Here is a 12,822-nt window from a genome sequence, read left to right on the forward strand (position 1 = left end):
TATATATATATTAGAATCAGATAAGAAATAAAATGAAAAAAAAAATCATTTATTTTTCTTTCTCTGGAGCCTGGTACCAACTGTAACATGTATTGGAACCAGTTTGTGGGTTGGGGACTATCACCCAAAGGTTTTGTCTTTATTCTGTTTTTTGGGGGTCTGCTGGACACCTGCTGTCTTGTTTTAGCTCTGATTGGAGGTGGAGATGACAGAACCCGATCTATAGATTCACAGATATTGTTTTGACAGGAGCTGTTGCAAGATCTGACTGTGAGTGAGTGGGCGAGTCCATGAAAATCTCACAGACTGTATAACGGTCTACAACCTCAGAGAGATTTCATTGGACAGATACCAGAATAGTTCCACCCATGTAAACACAGCAGCTTCAGAGAGCTTATCACGCTCAAACCGCAGTATTTACAACCCTCCCATGAACCCTCTCCCTCCACGGAATGCAAATCTGACAAAGACCCAAACACACAACTTCTCACTGGTATGTGAGAGCACGTAACATACGAGGAGTTGCTTCACTGGGCAGTCCACTGGTGATAGAGACGGAAACCCTGAGGAAATGCATCCAAAACAGTCCCACCCATCTACAGACCCCTAAAGGAGGCCGAGTCCCAGAAGAAACAACCACCGAATAAACATTACACAAACACACATGATTACTCTTATCAGGACGATCCAGTGTAAAGCCTGAGCTGAGGAGAAAACGACACCCAGCCCACTGTGATTGCATCCAGACTGCTGGTCGCAGGCTCAAACAAAAAGGAGAGCCCAGTCTTGCTGGGAGGATTGTGATGATCCGCACACGAGAGACACAAGGATGTGACAGATAATGGGGCCCGTCCATCTCCAGCGGGAACTAACTCTGATCCCAGAAATAGTTGTCAGATCCAACAACAACAGTTACCGTAACCCTACTCTCTGAGGCAGAGAGTAGGAACAACAGATCGAAGAAAAGGACCTTTTGGGTTGACAAGAACAATGTCTGCATTTTTTTGTCTGGTTTTGCATGAAATCCAAGTCTGACCCGAGTTCCAGCTTTGACATAAACACGTTACCATGACTTTGATCTGGTGCTTTTGTGGGGAAGCGTGGTGCCTATGTTTACCTTTGCCATGTTTCAGAAACAGACAATCAACAAAGAGTTTACAAATGACTGTTCTGAGTGTCAAATAATCCCTTAAACATGGCGGACATCTGCTGATCAAATCCGTGGACGTTTGATCTCCGCTGACAGCGTTGGTTGGGAAGGACTGAGGGTGTCTTCGATCTCCGAATATCCTCCAGACTGAGACTAAAGCTGCCTTTTCAAAAAACAGTGACGTCACGGCGTTTGGCTCCGAGACGGAGCGAAACCGCCCAAACCAGAAAGAGCATCCATCAGCTGACTAAGGGGATATTAGCGAGCCAACATGTCTGTGCAAAACCTAAAGGACAGAAACGACACGCCTGTTCATCCACCTGCAAACTGCTGCGCAGAACAAAGCAAAGTTTGTGGGCTCAAGAAGAAAAGATCACACAAACACTGTACTGGGGGGGTTGTGAATGCCAGCTGGTTAATTCACCATTCATTATCTGTCTTATTCTTCATTTTGCCTGAACTGGCTCAGGCAGGCGGATTACAGATCACTTCACCCTAAAGTCCGCGGGGCAGCAGTGATCCTGCACATCCCATAAACTGGCTGTTAGGATGTCTTCTTCATCTCTCACAGCAGACTCAATGTCAATGCTGAAGAGCTGTAAACTTGCAAGACTGAAAAACAAAACAAAAAATCACGATGTGCCAGATGTGTGGTTGTGGGTAACATTGAGGTTCTCCTGGGTTTCTCGGGTTCTGCAGCAGGAACTCCAAGGAAGACTTCTTACTGACGCAGGAACACACACCTCTGTTATGAAAAAAAAACATTCACGACTCCTCCCAACATTTGTTGCTATGGCAACTGTAAGAGCACAAGGGCAATGAAACTGCAGCAGAATTTACCATCTCAAACAGCCTAAAAGACATGAATCTCCAGCATGTTATGATGAAGAGTATGCTGTCGATGAGACCTCTGAACTATGGGGATCCGACACCTCTACCATGAGAACTTCAGTCAGAGAACAGCCATATGTATTAGGGGTGTTTATTGGCAAGAGTCTTGCAATATGATATGTATCGCGATACGTGTCTCACAATATGTATCACGATACATCCTAAAGCTGTACCAGGACATTTTTCACTACTTTGGTGAGCTGCTCAAAGAGGCTTAGTGGGCTAACTAGTCTTCGGGGGTTTAGGCGGAAAACAAAAACAAGATGCTGAAAGACGCTCATAAATGAGTAATTAAATATTTTCTTTTCAGCATTTTAAATCTATACAAGTATCGCCAAATGAAATATTGCGATATATCAGCAAATCGATTCTTTTTTCCTATATCCCTACTGTGTATGTGTTCCTCATCAATGTTTCTGCACATGGGCAACTGGGTGGGACTAAATAAGGAAAGAGTTTCACCAAACTGTCAATAAAAAAATGCTAGAACAGGGGTGTCCAAAGTTAGTGCTCCAGGGCCGGTCTCCTGCTGGTTTTCCAGAAATCCTGCCTTATATGCTGCTGATTACCTGGTTGGTAGATTGGGGTTGGAAAACTAGTAGGACACCGGCCCTCGAGGACTGACTTTGGACAACCCTGTGCTAGAAACAGAAGTCAAAGCTCTGACTAAAATATGTATATATATATATATATATATATATATATATCAATTTTCATGTTCTCCCTGTGCATGCGCAGGTTTTCACCGGGGACTCCGGCTTCCTCCCACCGTCCAAAAACATGCTTAATAGGTGAATTGGTGATTCTAAATTGCTCCTAGGTGTGAATGTGAGAGTGTATGTGTGTGACTGAGGCCCTGAGACAGACTGCCGACTTGTCCAGGGTGAACCCCGCCTTCGCCCATCAGCAGCCAGATTAGGCTCCGGCACCCCCACGACCCCGAAAGGGACAAAGCGGACCGTAGATGAATGAATGAATATGTATATACAGTATATAGTGTATGTTATATATACAAATGTGCAAACATACGTTATATATGATTGATATATATATATATATATATATATATATATATATATATATATATATATATATATATATATATACATGATATTACTTTTGTTTTTATTTTTCTCTCCTTGGACTAATGCGGGACAGCAAGCCATCAAACTGGGTTACAAAAACACAGAAGAGCAGCTAAAAACAGTCATTCAGATGCAGCTCCTGTAGGATAGAAGGTAACCATCGCCGTAAGAAAATGAAAAAGACTGAAAAACCCAGACATGGAGACGTGATTATAGATGCTTTTGTGGAGCTCTTTAAAATAAATAACTTAACCTCTCAATATCATCCGTATCTTCCTTGTATTAACGAGATACAGAGTCAAAGCCTCCGTCATGTAGTGATGAGGCTAAATGACAGCTTCTCTACAAGCAATGGGAGCATCTAGTTCATTAACACATTTTTGGACAAGTATTGAGCTTTAAATTTAACGCACGTCAAAAGAGGCAGTAGACTCAAATTTGATTAGGGTGCTTTGTATTTTGGAAAGTGGACAGACTGAAGAATTTTTTGCTTTGGCCCGCCCATTTGCCCGTTTTTGGAACATCGTTGCAGTGGGCGGAGTAAAAACCAGCCGTTATGACCATTCCATCACTTTCACACATCAGAGATTATCCATGCAGAGTAGCTGAGATGAAAGTTGCCCATTGGACTCCTCTCCTAATCTGACACCCAACTCTAAACCTCGTTATGTAAAAAAGGTGTCCATGTGTCTGAAAACTTGGTAATAAAAAATGACAAAAATGTGTGATCCATTACGAGACATAATGATGTAACTGTCCAGATGGAAACTTTAGGACGAGGCGCAAGTTTGGCCGAGCAGGTCTTGTCCCGTGAGGCGATTGGCTGACGCGGGGTCATGGTAAAGCACCGTCCCTCAGGCTGAGACGTCGAGATGGAAGAGACCCAGCAGGCATTTGTGAGGAATTCAAAGTATCCGAGGAAATGATGTTAGTGTTCACGGTGGCGACGTGAGAACAGGCCGAGCAACAGTCCAACCGCTGTCAGCAAAAATAACAGTTCTCACCTTTACCTGACACTCTAACTTGGGCTGGAAGTGGCCTCCAAAGGAATTAGGTGTTTGGAGACACTGGATTTGATTGAGTTCTTTGAGAGGTGATCAAAAAGTTTGTAAGATCAACCTGTTAGAAAGCTTGGTTATTCCCTCAGGTCAAGTGGCTGAAACCTGTGAACAGAGCTGCTCTTGTTTACCTTCATCCCAGACATGAGGGTTAGTGACTTTTTGTATTTACGACATCGTCCTCGAAAACATCCCAGTTGGTGAAAAACTAACGAATTCAAATAGAATTAGGACTGGGTTGATAAAATCTATCTAAATTAATCTAAGCTTAATAGTTCAATAATCAATCCATAAAAGTGGAAATCAATCAAACGCATAATGCTAAACTCTGATAGCTTGATGCTAACGTATAATGGGATTTCCCATAGGATGGCTAATGCTAACGGTCGGCCGACCAAAACATATATTGCTGACTAAATGAACAGGTTTATAAAGTCACAGGCATTAATTTTCCAAACTCTTCTTCTTCTGGAATAAGATGTAATAATATAGCGCAAACGCCACCTAGTGGCCAAACGGAAACTCTCTCCAGGAGAAGCAGAACAATTGTTGGAGCTTCTCTGTTTGAGAATCCATGTAACACTGTATGGTATTAACAATCTCATAATTTCACTGATACGTTTTAAAGTATGTGAACTGTATCAGATTAGTATGAATATCATCAGAAGATATAAAGATTATTCATATATTTCTAAACAAATGTGTCTAAATGTGTAAACTCAAAACTGAATTGAATCTAATTAAATTAAGAGGATGGAAAAAAAATCGGAATCGAATCAATCCAGGCTCGGTTCAATCGAATCAAATCAATTCTGGAAATCATTGGTGATACCCAGCCCTAAACAGAACCTAGTCTATGTCTGACAAGACCAAAAATAGGAGAATCCTGGGATGGACTGCAGACCGGAACAGGAAGTGCCCAGCCAACCAGGTGGTTCATCCTCCAATCAGCCTCATGACTGAACTCAGGATACAGTGACATCAATTATGGATAGATAAGGATCAATACTTTTACATTCTTTTTTAAAAGGTTTGTGCCATTCAAAATCTACTTTTTGAGCTTTTAAGTGTTTCATAATGTTCATTCCGCACTTTAAACAACCCCAATCACACATTTCTGAGTAATGCGTACCACATTAGCCCAAGTCCCTCCCAACCCACGAAAACCTCTCACATTGTGATGTCACAAAGTGGGGAACAGCCCCTTCCATAAAGAGCCTCTGCTGCCAGCTCCACCCTCGGACACAAACACACACTTTCTCTGTGAAGCTAGTGGTTCACTTTATATATCGCATATCATCCAATTGTGTCTTATCGCTTATTGACACCGGTTTCTTATATCCACCAGGTCTAACGGATGTTTATTACTTTAGAAGTCAGTCTCCAACGGTGGCTGGGCTCCTTTAAGACCCCCCACACACAACCACTCGTGATCTGTTAACAGTCCTGCAGACACAATGTTCCACAGGTGTTGCTCTGAATGTTCCGGTGATGGTTAGAGGGGCTGTAGGCCACGCCTCTGTAAGCCTGCTCCAAGGCAGCTGTGGCTACAGTAGTAGCTTACCGTCACCAACTATGAATGAGGAGTGAATGAATAATGGATACACAATGTAAGCGCTTTGAGTGTCTGGAAAAGCGCAAATAAATCTAATCTATTATTATTATAATTATTGGTGTTAATGAATGGGATGGTCACGTGCACTACCTTGTACTGAGAAAAAAGCCTGAAAAAACTACAAAAAAAAACCTAAATTAGCCAAAACAGCTGGCATGTAGCTGACATATTAGCTAAAATCCAAAATAGCCTTAAAAAACAAGAAACTAAATTAGTCAAAAACAGCTAGCATGTAGCTAAAATATTAGCCTAACTCCAAGATAGCCTAAAAAATCTTAGTAAATGCCAAAATAGTCCAAACAGCCCATTTTTAAAACTTTAAAACTGTAACTTTTTACCATAATTATAAATAATAAAAGGGCAGGAATATTATTCCAGAATAAATCAACTTAAACCTTAAATAGCTTTCAATATTCTCCATAAAATGTAAAAATTATACAAGTTAGAAATAAGCTCAAGATAACATCGGGTCATTAATAACAATGAAATAAAAGGATCCGATATATTTACCCGGGGGGCCACATCCGGCCCCTGGGCCTTGACTTTGACACATGTGCTCTACAGAGTTATCAATCCTCAGACGGCCTCCAAGGAGTGATCCATATGAAACTCCATCATGAGTGCACCGTTCCAAATATGTGGTGCGAGTCCTTCAGAAGCACACTGATCTGCAGCCTGTGCCGCTACTGAGCATGTGCAGCTGTAGGCCTCACCTGCCCCAGGCCACACACTCCTCCAAACACCAGCGAAACGCACATGTCGTGCACAAAGCAACGCACGCATACCAATGAGCAGAGGTTATTTATGGAGAGCCAATATTAGCCTCTTATATGTGTCACATTCTGCTCCCAAAATGGCCACAGACACAGCAGGCAGCAGCAGAATGAGACCGACCACAGCATGTATATGAATGCAAATGTGCACTGTTAGCTTAAAACGCTAAAAACTGCATCTCAAACACGCACAAACACACACACACAGAAACAAGCAGAGCCTGTTGAGCCAGTGAGTCACACCAGAGAGCTGAACTTTCACGACAGCAGACACTTGCACTGAGAAACCCTCCGTTGGTGTGTTTGTCAGTGTGGACTGCAGAAGACGTTACACATCTTTGTTTTGACAGAGCGTCTGCTCACCGAGGGACTCAGACCTTTTCACTCTGGAACTTGCTGTGACAAAATGATGTGTGGCTGCAGAGCGGTCCCACAGTGACACGCCCACCACCAATGATCATGACCTGCCTCTGCTACCGCGGTTAGGAACAGCCGGTCACATTACCGCATGTTGGCCACCCACACACCCTTTGATTTTCTGGACACACCTGATTCAAATAATCGGTCAGGTAGCGCTGGATGTCAAACTCAATCGCACAAGCGGCACAAAATCCAAAAACATCCCTTAGGTCATGGGCCGAGCAGGATAAACATTTAATGAACACAAATTTTTAAAATCGTTACTTTTTAACATAATTATGAACAAGATATACAGCATTACCTGCTAGTGTGAATGCTGTAAGCTGAATTTGGCTGCTGAAGATGCTGAAATTGATAGCTGAAGATGCTGAAGTTGAGAGCTAAAAACTCTGAAGCTGAAAACGCTGAATAGCTGAAATCACTGAAGCTGCTAGCAAGCTAAAATATTAGCTAAATGCCAAATTAGCCTAAAAATCTAAAACAAAATGGTTAGCTAAAAACAGCCAGCATGTAGCTGAAAAAAATAACTAAATGTCAAATTAGCCCAAAAAATAAAGAAAAGCCTAAACTAGCTAAAACAGCTAGAATGTTGCTAAAATATTTGCTAAACTCCAAAACAGCCAAAAAAGCTATTAAGAAAAGTCTAAATTAGCCATTATAGCTAGCATATAGCTGGAATTTCTGCTAAACTCCAAAACAGCCTAAAAATCTTTTTTTTTAAAGCCTAAATTAGCTAAAACAGCTAGCATGTAGCTGAAATATTAGCTAAACTCCAAAATAGCCAAAAAAAATTTGTAAGTGCCAAAATAGTCCAAAAAGCTAAATTGCCATTCTGCTAAATGATTATTTTTAAAACTTTAAAACTGTAACTTTTTAACATAATTCTGAATAATAAAAAGTCAGGAATATTAATCAAGAATAAATCAACTTAAACCTTAAATAACTTTCAATATTTTACTCTCCATAAGAATATATTTTGTCAAAATTATACAAGTTAAAAATGAGTGCAGGATAACATCGGGCCATTGATAACAATAAAATAATATGATCCGGAAGACCAGATCCGGCCCCCGGGCCTTGACTTTGACACATGTGCTCTAAAAGCTCAAAGGACTTCTGGTCTACATCAACTGCTGTGGGGTTGGTGTCTTTTTGTAACTCAAGCACTTGTTGAGCTCTTCTTGGTTGGACTTCTCTTTAACACCTGATTAGGAAATCATTCAGCTAGGGTTCTAGCTAAATGTCCAAACCTGTTCAAGAGTTCTCAGACGGAGTTCTTCAGATTTCATCTTTTTTTGGCTAGACAGTCAACATAGAGGAGATGACTCTCATCCCAGCTGCAAACTGATGTCATGGGCTGAAGAGGACAACACCATCAACAAAGCAGTCTGATTCTACAAACACGTCATGCGTGTCCAAGAACGCACTGAACATGAGGTTCTTGAACGCATACGGTGTTCACACTGGACTGTCGCTACCCCACACTACCACATGTAGGCGATTGGGAGAGGCTTGATCCAAAATGTGGAGGTGGTGAAAAAATCTGGTGAACCAGGGCTTTTCTTTCACAGCTGTATTCCAATATATGAAAGACTTGGTGTAATATACTTCCATCCAGGCACAGGCTGCAATTATTATTTCTCCTTCATGATTAATTTTCAAATACTTGGTCCTTCCACGAGTTGAAAAAAATGCTACCCATATGTCACTACCAAATCTGAGTCTCTGACTGGTCAAAGTTTAACCTACAACGCACATTCAGCTGCTGCAGTCTGAAAACTGACTCATAAACTTGACAAGCGACATGTGAATGCTTGAAACGCACGTCTACCATTAGGAGTGGTCCCTGAACGCACATTTTCCGAGCGCGGTGTGAACGTAGCATAGGACTCCTAAACCAAAAAGTATGCCGACTGTGACTGGAGGAAAGTCTGCTCATCGAAAAGATGAATAAAAAGAACGCTGCTGGAGCCTATCACTCTCTTCAAATGATCTAACTGCACAGCAACAAACAGAAAAAATGAAAAGGGGCTCTGAGACACAGGTGTTGCTCTACCACATACTGTAGGTGTTGCTCTACCACACAGATGTTGCTCACCACACAGATGTTGCTCTACCACACAGATGTTGCTCTACCACATACTGTAGGTTTTGCTCACCACACAGGTGTTGCTCTGAGACAGTGGTGTTGCTCGGACACACAGGTGTTGCTCTACCACACAGGTGTCGCTCTGAGACAGTGGTGTTGCTCGGACACACAGGTGTTGCTCTACCACACAGGTGTTGCTCTACCACACAGGTGTCGCTCTGAGACAGTGGTGTTGCTCTACCACACAGGTGTCGCTCTGAGACAGTGGTGTTGCTCTACCACACAGGTGTCGCTCTACTACATACTGTAGGTTTTGCTCTACCACACAGGTGTTGCTCTGAGACAGTGGTGTTGCTCTAGCACACAGGTGTTGCTCTAGCACACAGATGTTGCTCTACCACACAGGTGTTGTTCTGAGACACAGGTGTTGTCTACCACACAGGTGTCGCTCTACCACATACTGTAGGTTTTGCTCACCACACAGGTGTTGCTCTGAGGCAGTGGTGTTGCTCTGACACACAGGTGTTGCTATACGGAAATTGCTTCAATGCAGAGGTTGCTCTAATGCAGTGTTTTTCAACCAGTGTGCCGCGGCACACTAGTGTGCCGTGAGAGATGGTCTGGTGTGCCGCGGGAAATAACCCATTTTCACATATCTAAAACATTTACCATCACTATCAGCTCAGCGTTAATCCAAACGGCCCTGATTTAATCCTGGATAATTTTGAATATGCAAGACGGTTAAATAAATATTTCCTTGATTCTATAAATTACTATTTAATTAGAATGATGTTACCGCAATACAGCCGCAAAACTAGCCGCAAACTCAGCTTTTACAAAAGTCTCGCCTCCTTCAACTCTCTCCGCCAATCATTGTTGGAGGCTTGGTCACGTGTCATCAATCTGACCAATCAGAAGTGATTAACGTTCTCACTTCCTTGTTCTGATTCGGCTCATAAAGTCTCTCAGTTCCAACTAAAATAACAGCTAAAGCTCGTGTTTAGCGGCGCAGCTTTCAGCGGGATCCGACGTCAGACAGTTTAAAAAGTGAACAAAAGAATGAAGCTCAGAAACGTCAGTATGCCGGCATCTGCGTGAGTATATGCACTACAGCCCCCATGATGCATTGGGTTAAGTGCGCGCGCTGAGCGCTGGGTGGAGGGGGAGGGGCTTACACGTTCAGCAGCGCAAGAGCCAAATAGGGAGAGAGATAGAGAGAAAACATCAACACAAAATGTAAAGAAAATAAAAGGTAAAGAAGAAAAAACTGGAATCATTTGACTTTTTTTGATAGTATGAAGGAACAGAGTCTGCAGGGAATATTATATATGTATATATATCCTATATATATTTATGGCTCCACAATCAACCTGTCCAGACACCTGAGAACTGAGAGAATCTTCTCTAAAACAGAGCAGATCATCACTGAGAGAAGAAAGCAGATGACTTCCTCAAAGCTGAAACTCTTTTGTCTTTCTTAATGTCAATGTGAATAAAAGTCTTGATTTAGTGGTTTTTGCACAATTTAATTTCTATTTGGGTTGTGGTTGCAGAGGTTTGTGTTGTTCACTTCAAATGTGTTTAAAAAGAAAAAAAGCTTAAAATGCGTAGAGTTAAAAACTGAATAGTTAATAGTTCTTTTACCATTAATTTTGTACATTCCATCTGTAAGGGATAAATAACAGCATATACATAATTTACACTTTATATGAATAAAAACATGTTTACATCATGGCTTTTGTGCATAATCTTATCTAGTAGTTTATAATGAATCAAACAAAGCAAACAACAACCTAAAAAGCCATTTGGTAGTCAAAAGAGCCACTGTTTTAGGAAAACAAATGCAAAAGAACTGAATTTTGTGCCATAATTCTCATCACTATTGTGGAGGGAAATAAGAAAAGAACGTTGTTTTAACTTTGTCTGATAGTTTTGGAAGTATTTAAAAAAAGAGGGAAAAAAACATTAATAAAAACTGATTCTTTATAAGTATTTTTTTAAAGATTTTTTTTAATCATTCTTTAATGATAATAAATTTAGACTGTTTTGACAGATATACATTTAACTTGAGCAAATCGATTAATGATGCTTCCCACTTGTATAAAAAATGTACACTAGATTGTGGAGGGACTGTACATCAATACAGAATTTTTTTTTTTTTACCTTTTTGGATGCTAGTGTGCCGCAGGATTTTTTTCATGGAAAAAGTGTGCCTTGGCTCAAAAAAGGTTGAAAAACACTGCTCTAATGCAGAGCTTCATACTAACACACGTGTACTACTCTGACACAGGTGTCACTCTACCACACAGGTGTTCTTACTCACAGGTGTTCTTCTTACTCAAAGGTGCTGCTCTAACACACAGGTGTCCCTCTACCACACAGGTGTCGCTCTACCACACAGGTGTCCCTCTACCACACAGGTGTCGCTCTACCACATAGGTGTTGTTCTTACTCAAAGGTGCTGCTCTAGCAGAGCTGACTGCGAGGTCTCATCAGATTGAATAGTTTTGTCTATATCCAGATGTGATACAAACATGCAGACACTCTGACAAACCAGAGACTTTCAACCAAAACACCTCCAACAAATCTCTGCACGTGACCCTGTACGAGAACTGTGGGTGCACATTCGGAACAGATTCCCAGCATCCTCTGCAAGACATAACTCCACCCCCACCCCCCGACAAACACACAACAAAACTCACTTGATGAAGCAGCGCGCCCCCTCGAAGGTGTATCCTTCCTCCCATCCTGTTGGCAGATCTGTGGGAACAGGGGGGGGGGTCATCATGAGAACGAGGAACTCTTGACGCGTGCACGCGCACACATAGTCCACAGCGCTGCAGCCTGATTGGCACCCCCCAGCATATTGGGCCCCCTCCCCCCAGAAATTAAACAGCGCGAGCCCTCTGCTGCTGCTGCCGAGCGCGCGCGCGTGGAAGCTGCCTTGCAGCAACCCGCGCGGATCAGATGATCCGGCGAGGCGCGTCTGTGACGGAACTTAGTAAGTTGGTGGAGGAGTGTCCAGGTGGAGGTGGGGTACCGCGGCGCGCGGGGGTCAGTTGGGGCGGAGGGGGCTCTCTGCCGCAGAGAGAACGCTGCGCGAGCGCGCGCTGGTTTCTCACCAGAGGAAAAAAAACCCAAACCGTCTTACCCGGGGTGCTCCTGTGGCCCGTGACCACCGCCTCCCCGGTCACGGGGTGCAGCCAGCTCGTGCTCTTCGCGTCTTCGCTGTTGGTGAAGAAAACACAAGAAGGTGAGAGAGGACGGGTGGAGGGGGGGCAGCGGCCACCCGAGCGCCGCGTGCCCGCCGCAGAGCGTGCGCGGGTGATATGTACTTGATGAAGAAGATGCGTCCGTCCCGTGTCACCCCAAAAGTCCAACAGGAGGGAAGGCAGGAGAGCCAGTCCGGCTGAGGATCCGCCGCCATGTCTGTCTCTAACTACAGACAGGAGTGCGCGCCCCCGCCTCTCCGTAGCGTGCACACCAGCATAGTCGCGCTTCGGAGAGGCGGGGACGCGCACAGAGGAGGAGACCGAACAACAACGACCTCCGTCCAGCAGAACCACCAAATGTTCTGGTCCAACAACAAAGTTTATTCGGACAGAAAATGTTCATAATCATTTGACCAAAAGAAAAAACACAGATGCGCTTAAATAAACGATTTATTTCCTGTGCATCATTGTTTTATTACAGAAAAATAAATGATCAAAATAACTTAAAGCACATCTGTCAAAGTCAAGG

At 42.9% G+C, this 12,822-nt stretch overlaps 1 protein-coding gene across 9 annotated transcripts in view; it reads right to left on the reverse strand.

Moving 5' to 3' along the window:
• The window catches only part of LOC112140039 (pleckstrin homology domain-containing family A member 5), an 85,587-nt gene extending 73,031 nt beyond the window's left edge, over window positions 1-12,556 (reverse strand). For all 9 annotated transcript variants that reach the window (XM_024262942.2, XM_024262949.2, XM_024262947.2 and 6 more), the window contains exons 1-3: window positions 12,417-12,556; window positions 12,233-12,309; window positions 11,784-11,841 (exon numbers count right to left, since the gene is read on the reverse strand). In XM_024262942.2, coding sequence (XP_024118710.1) covers window positions 11,784-11,841; window positions 12,233-12,309; window positions 12,417-12,508 — 227 coding nt within the window. In that variant the 5' untranslated portion in view covers window positions 12,509-12,556. The remainder of the gene's footprint in view (window positions 1-11,783; window positions 11,842-12,232; window positions 12,310-12,416) is intronic.
• Window positions 12,557-12,822: the final 266 nt, after the last annotated feature.

Source organism: Oryzias melastigma, unplaced genomic scaffold (assembly GCF_002922805.2).
Source record: "Oryzias melastigma strain HK-1 unplaced genomic scaffold, ASM292280v2 sc00293, whole genome shotgun sequence".
Lineage (NCBI taxonomy): Eukaryota > Metazoa > Chordata > Actinopteri > Beloniformes > Adrianichthyidae > Oryzias > Oryzias melastigma.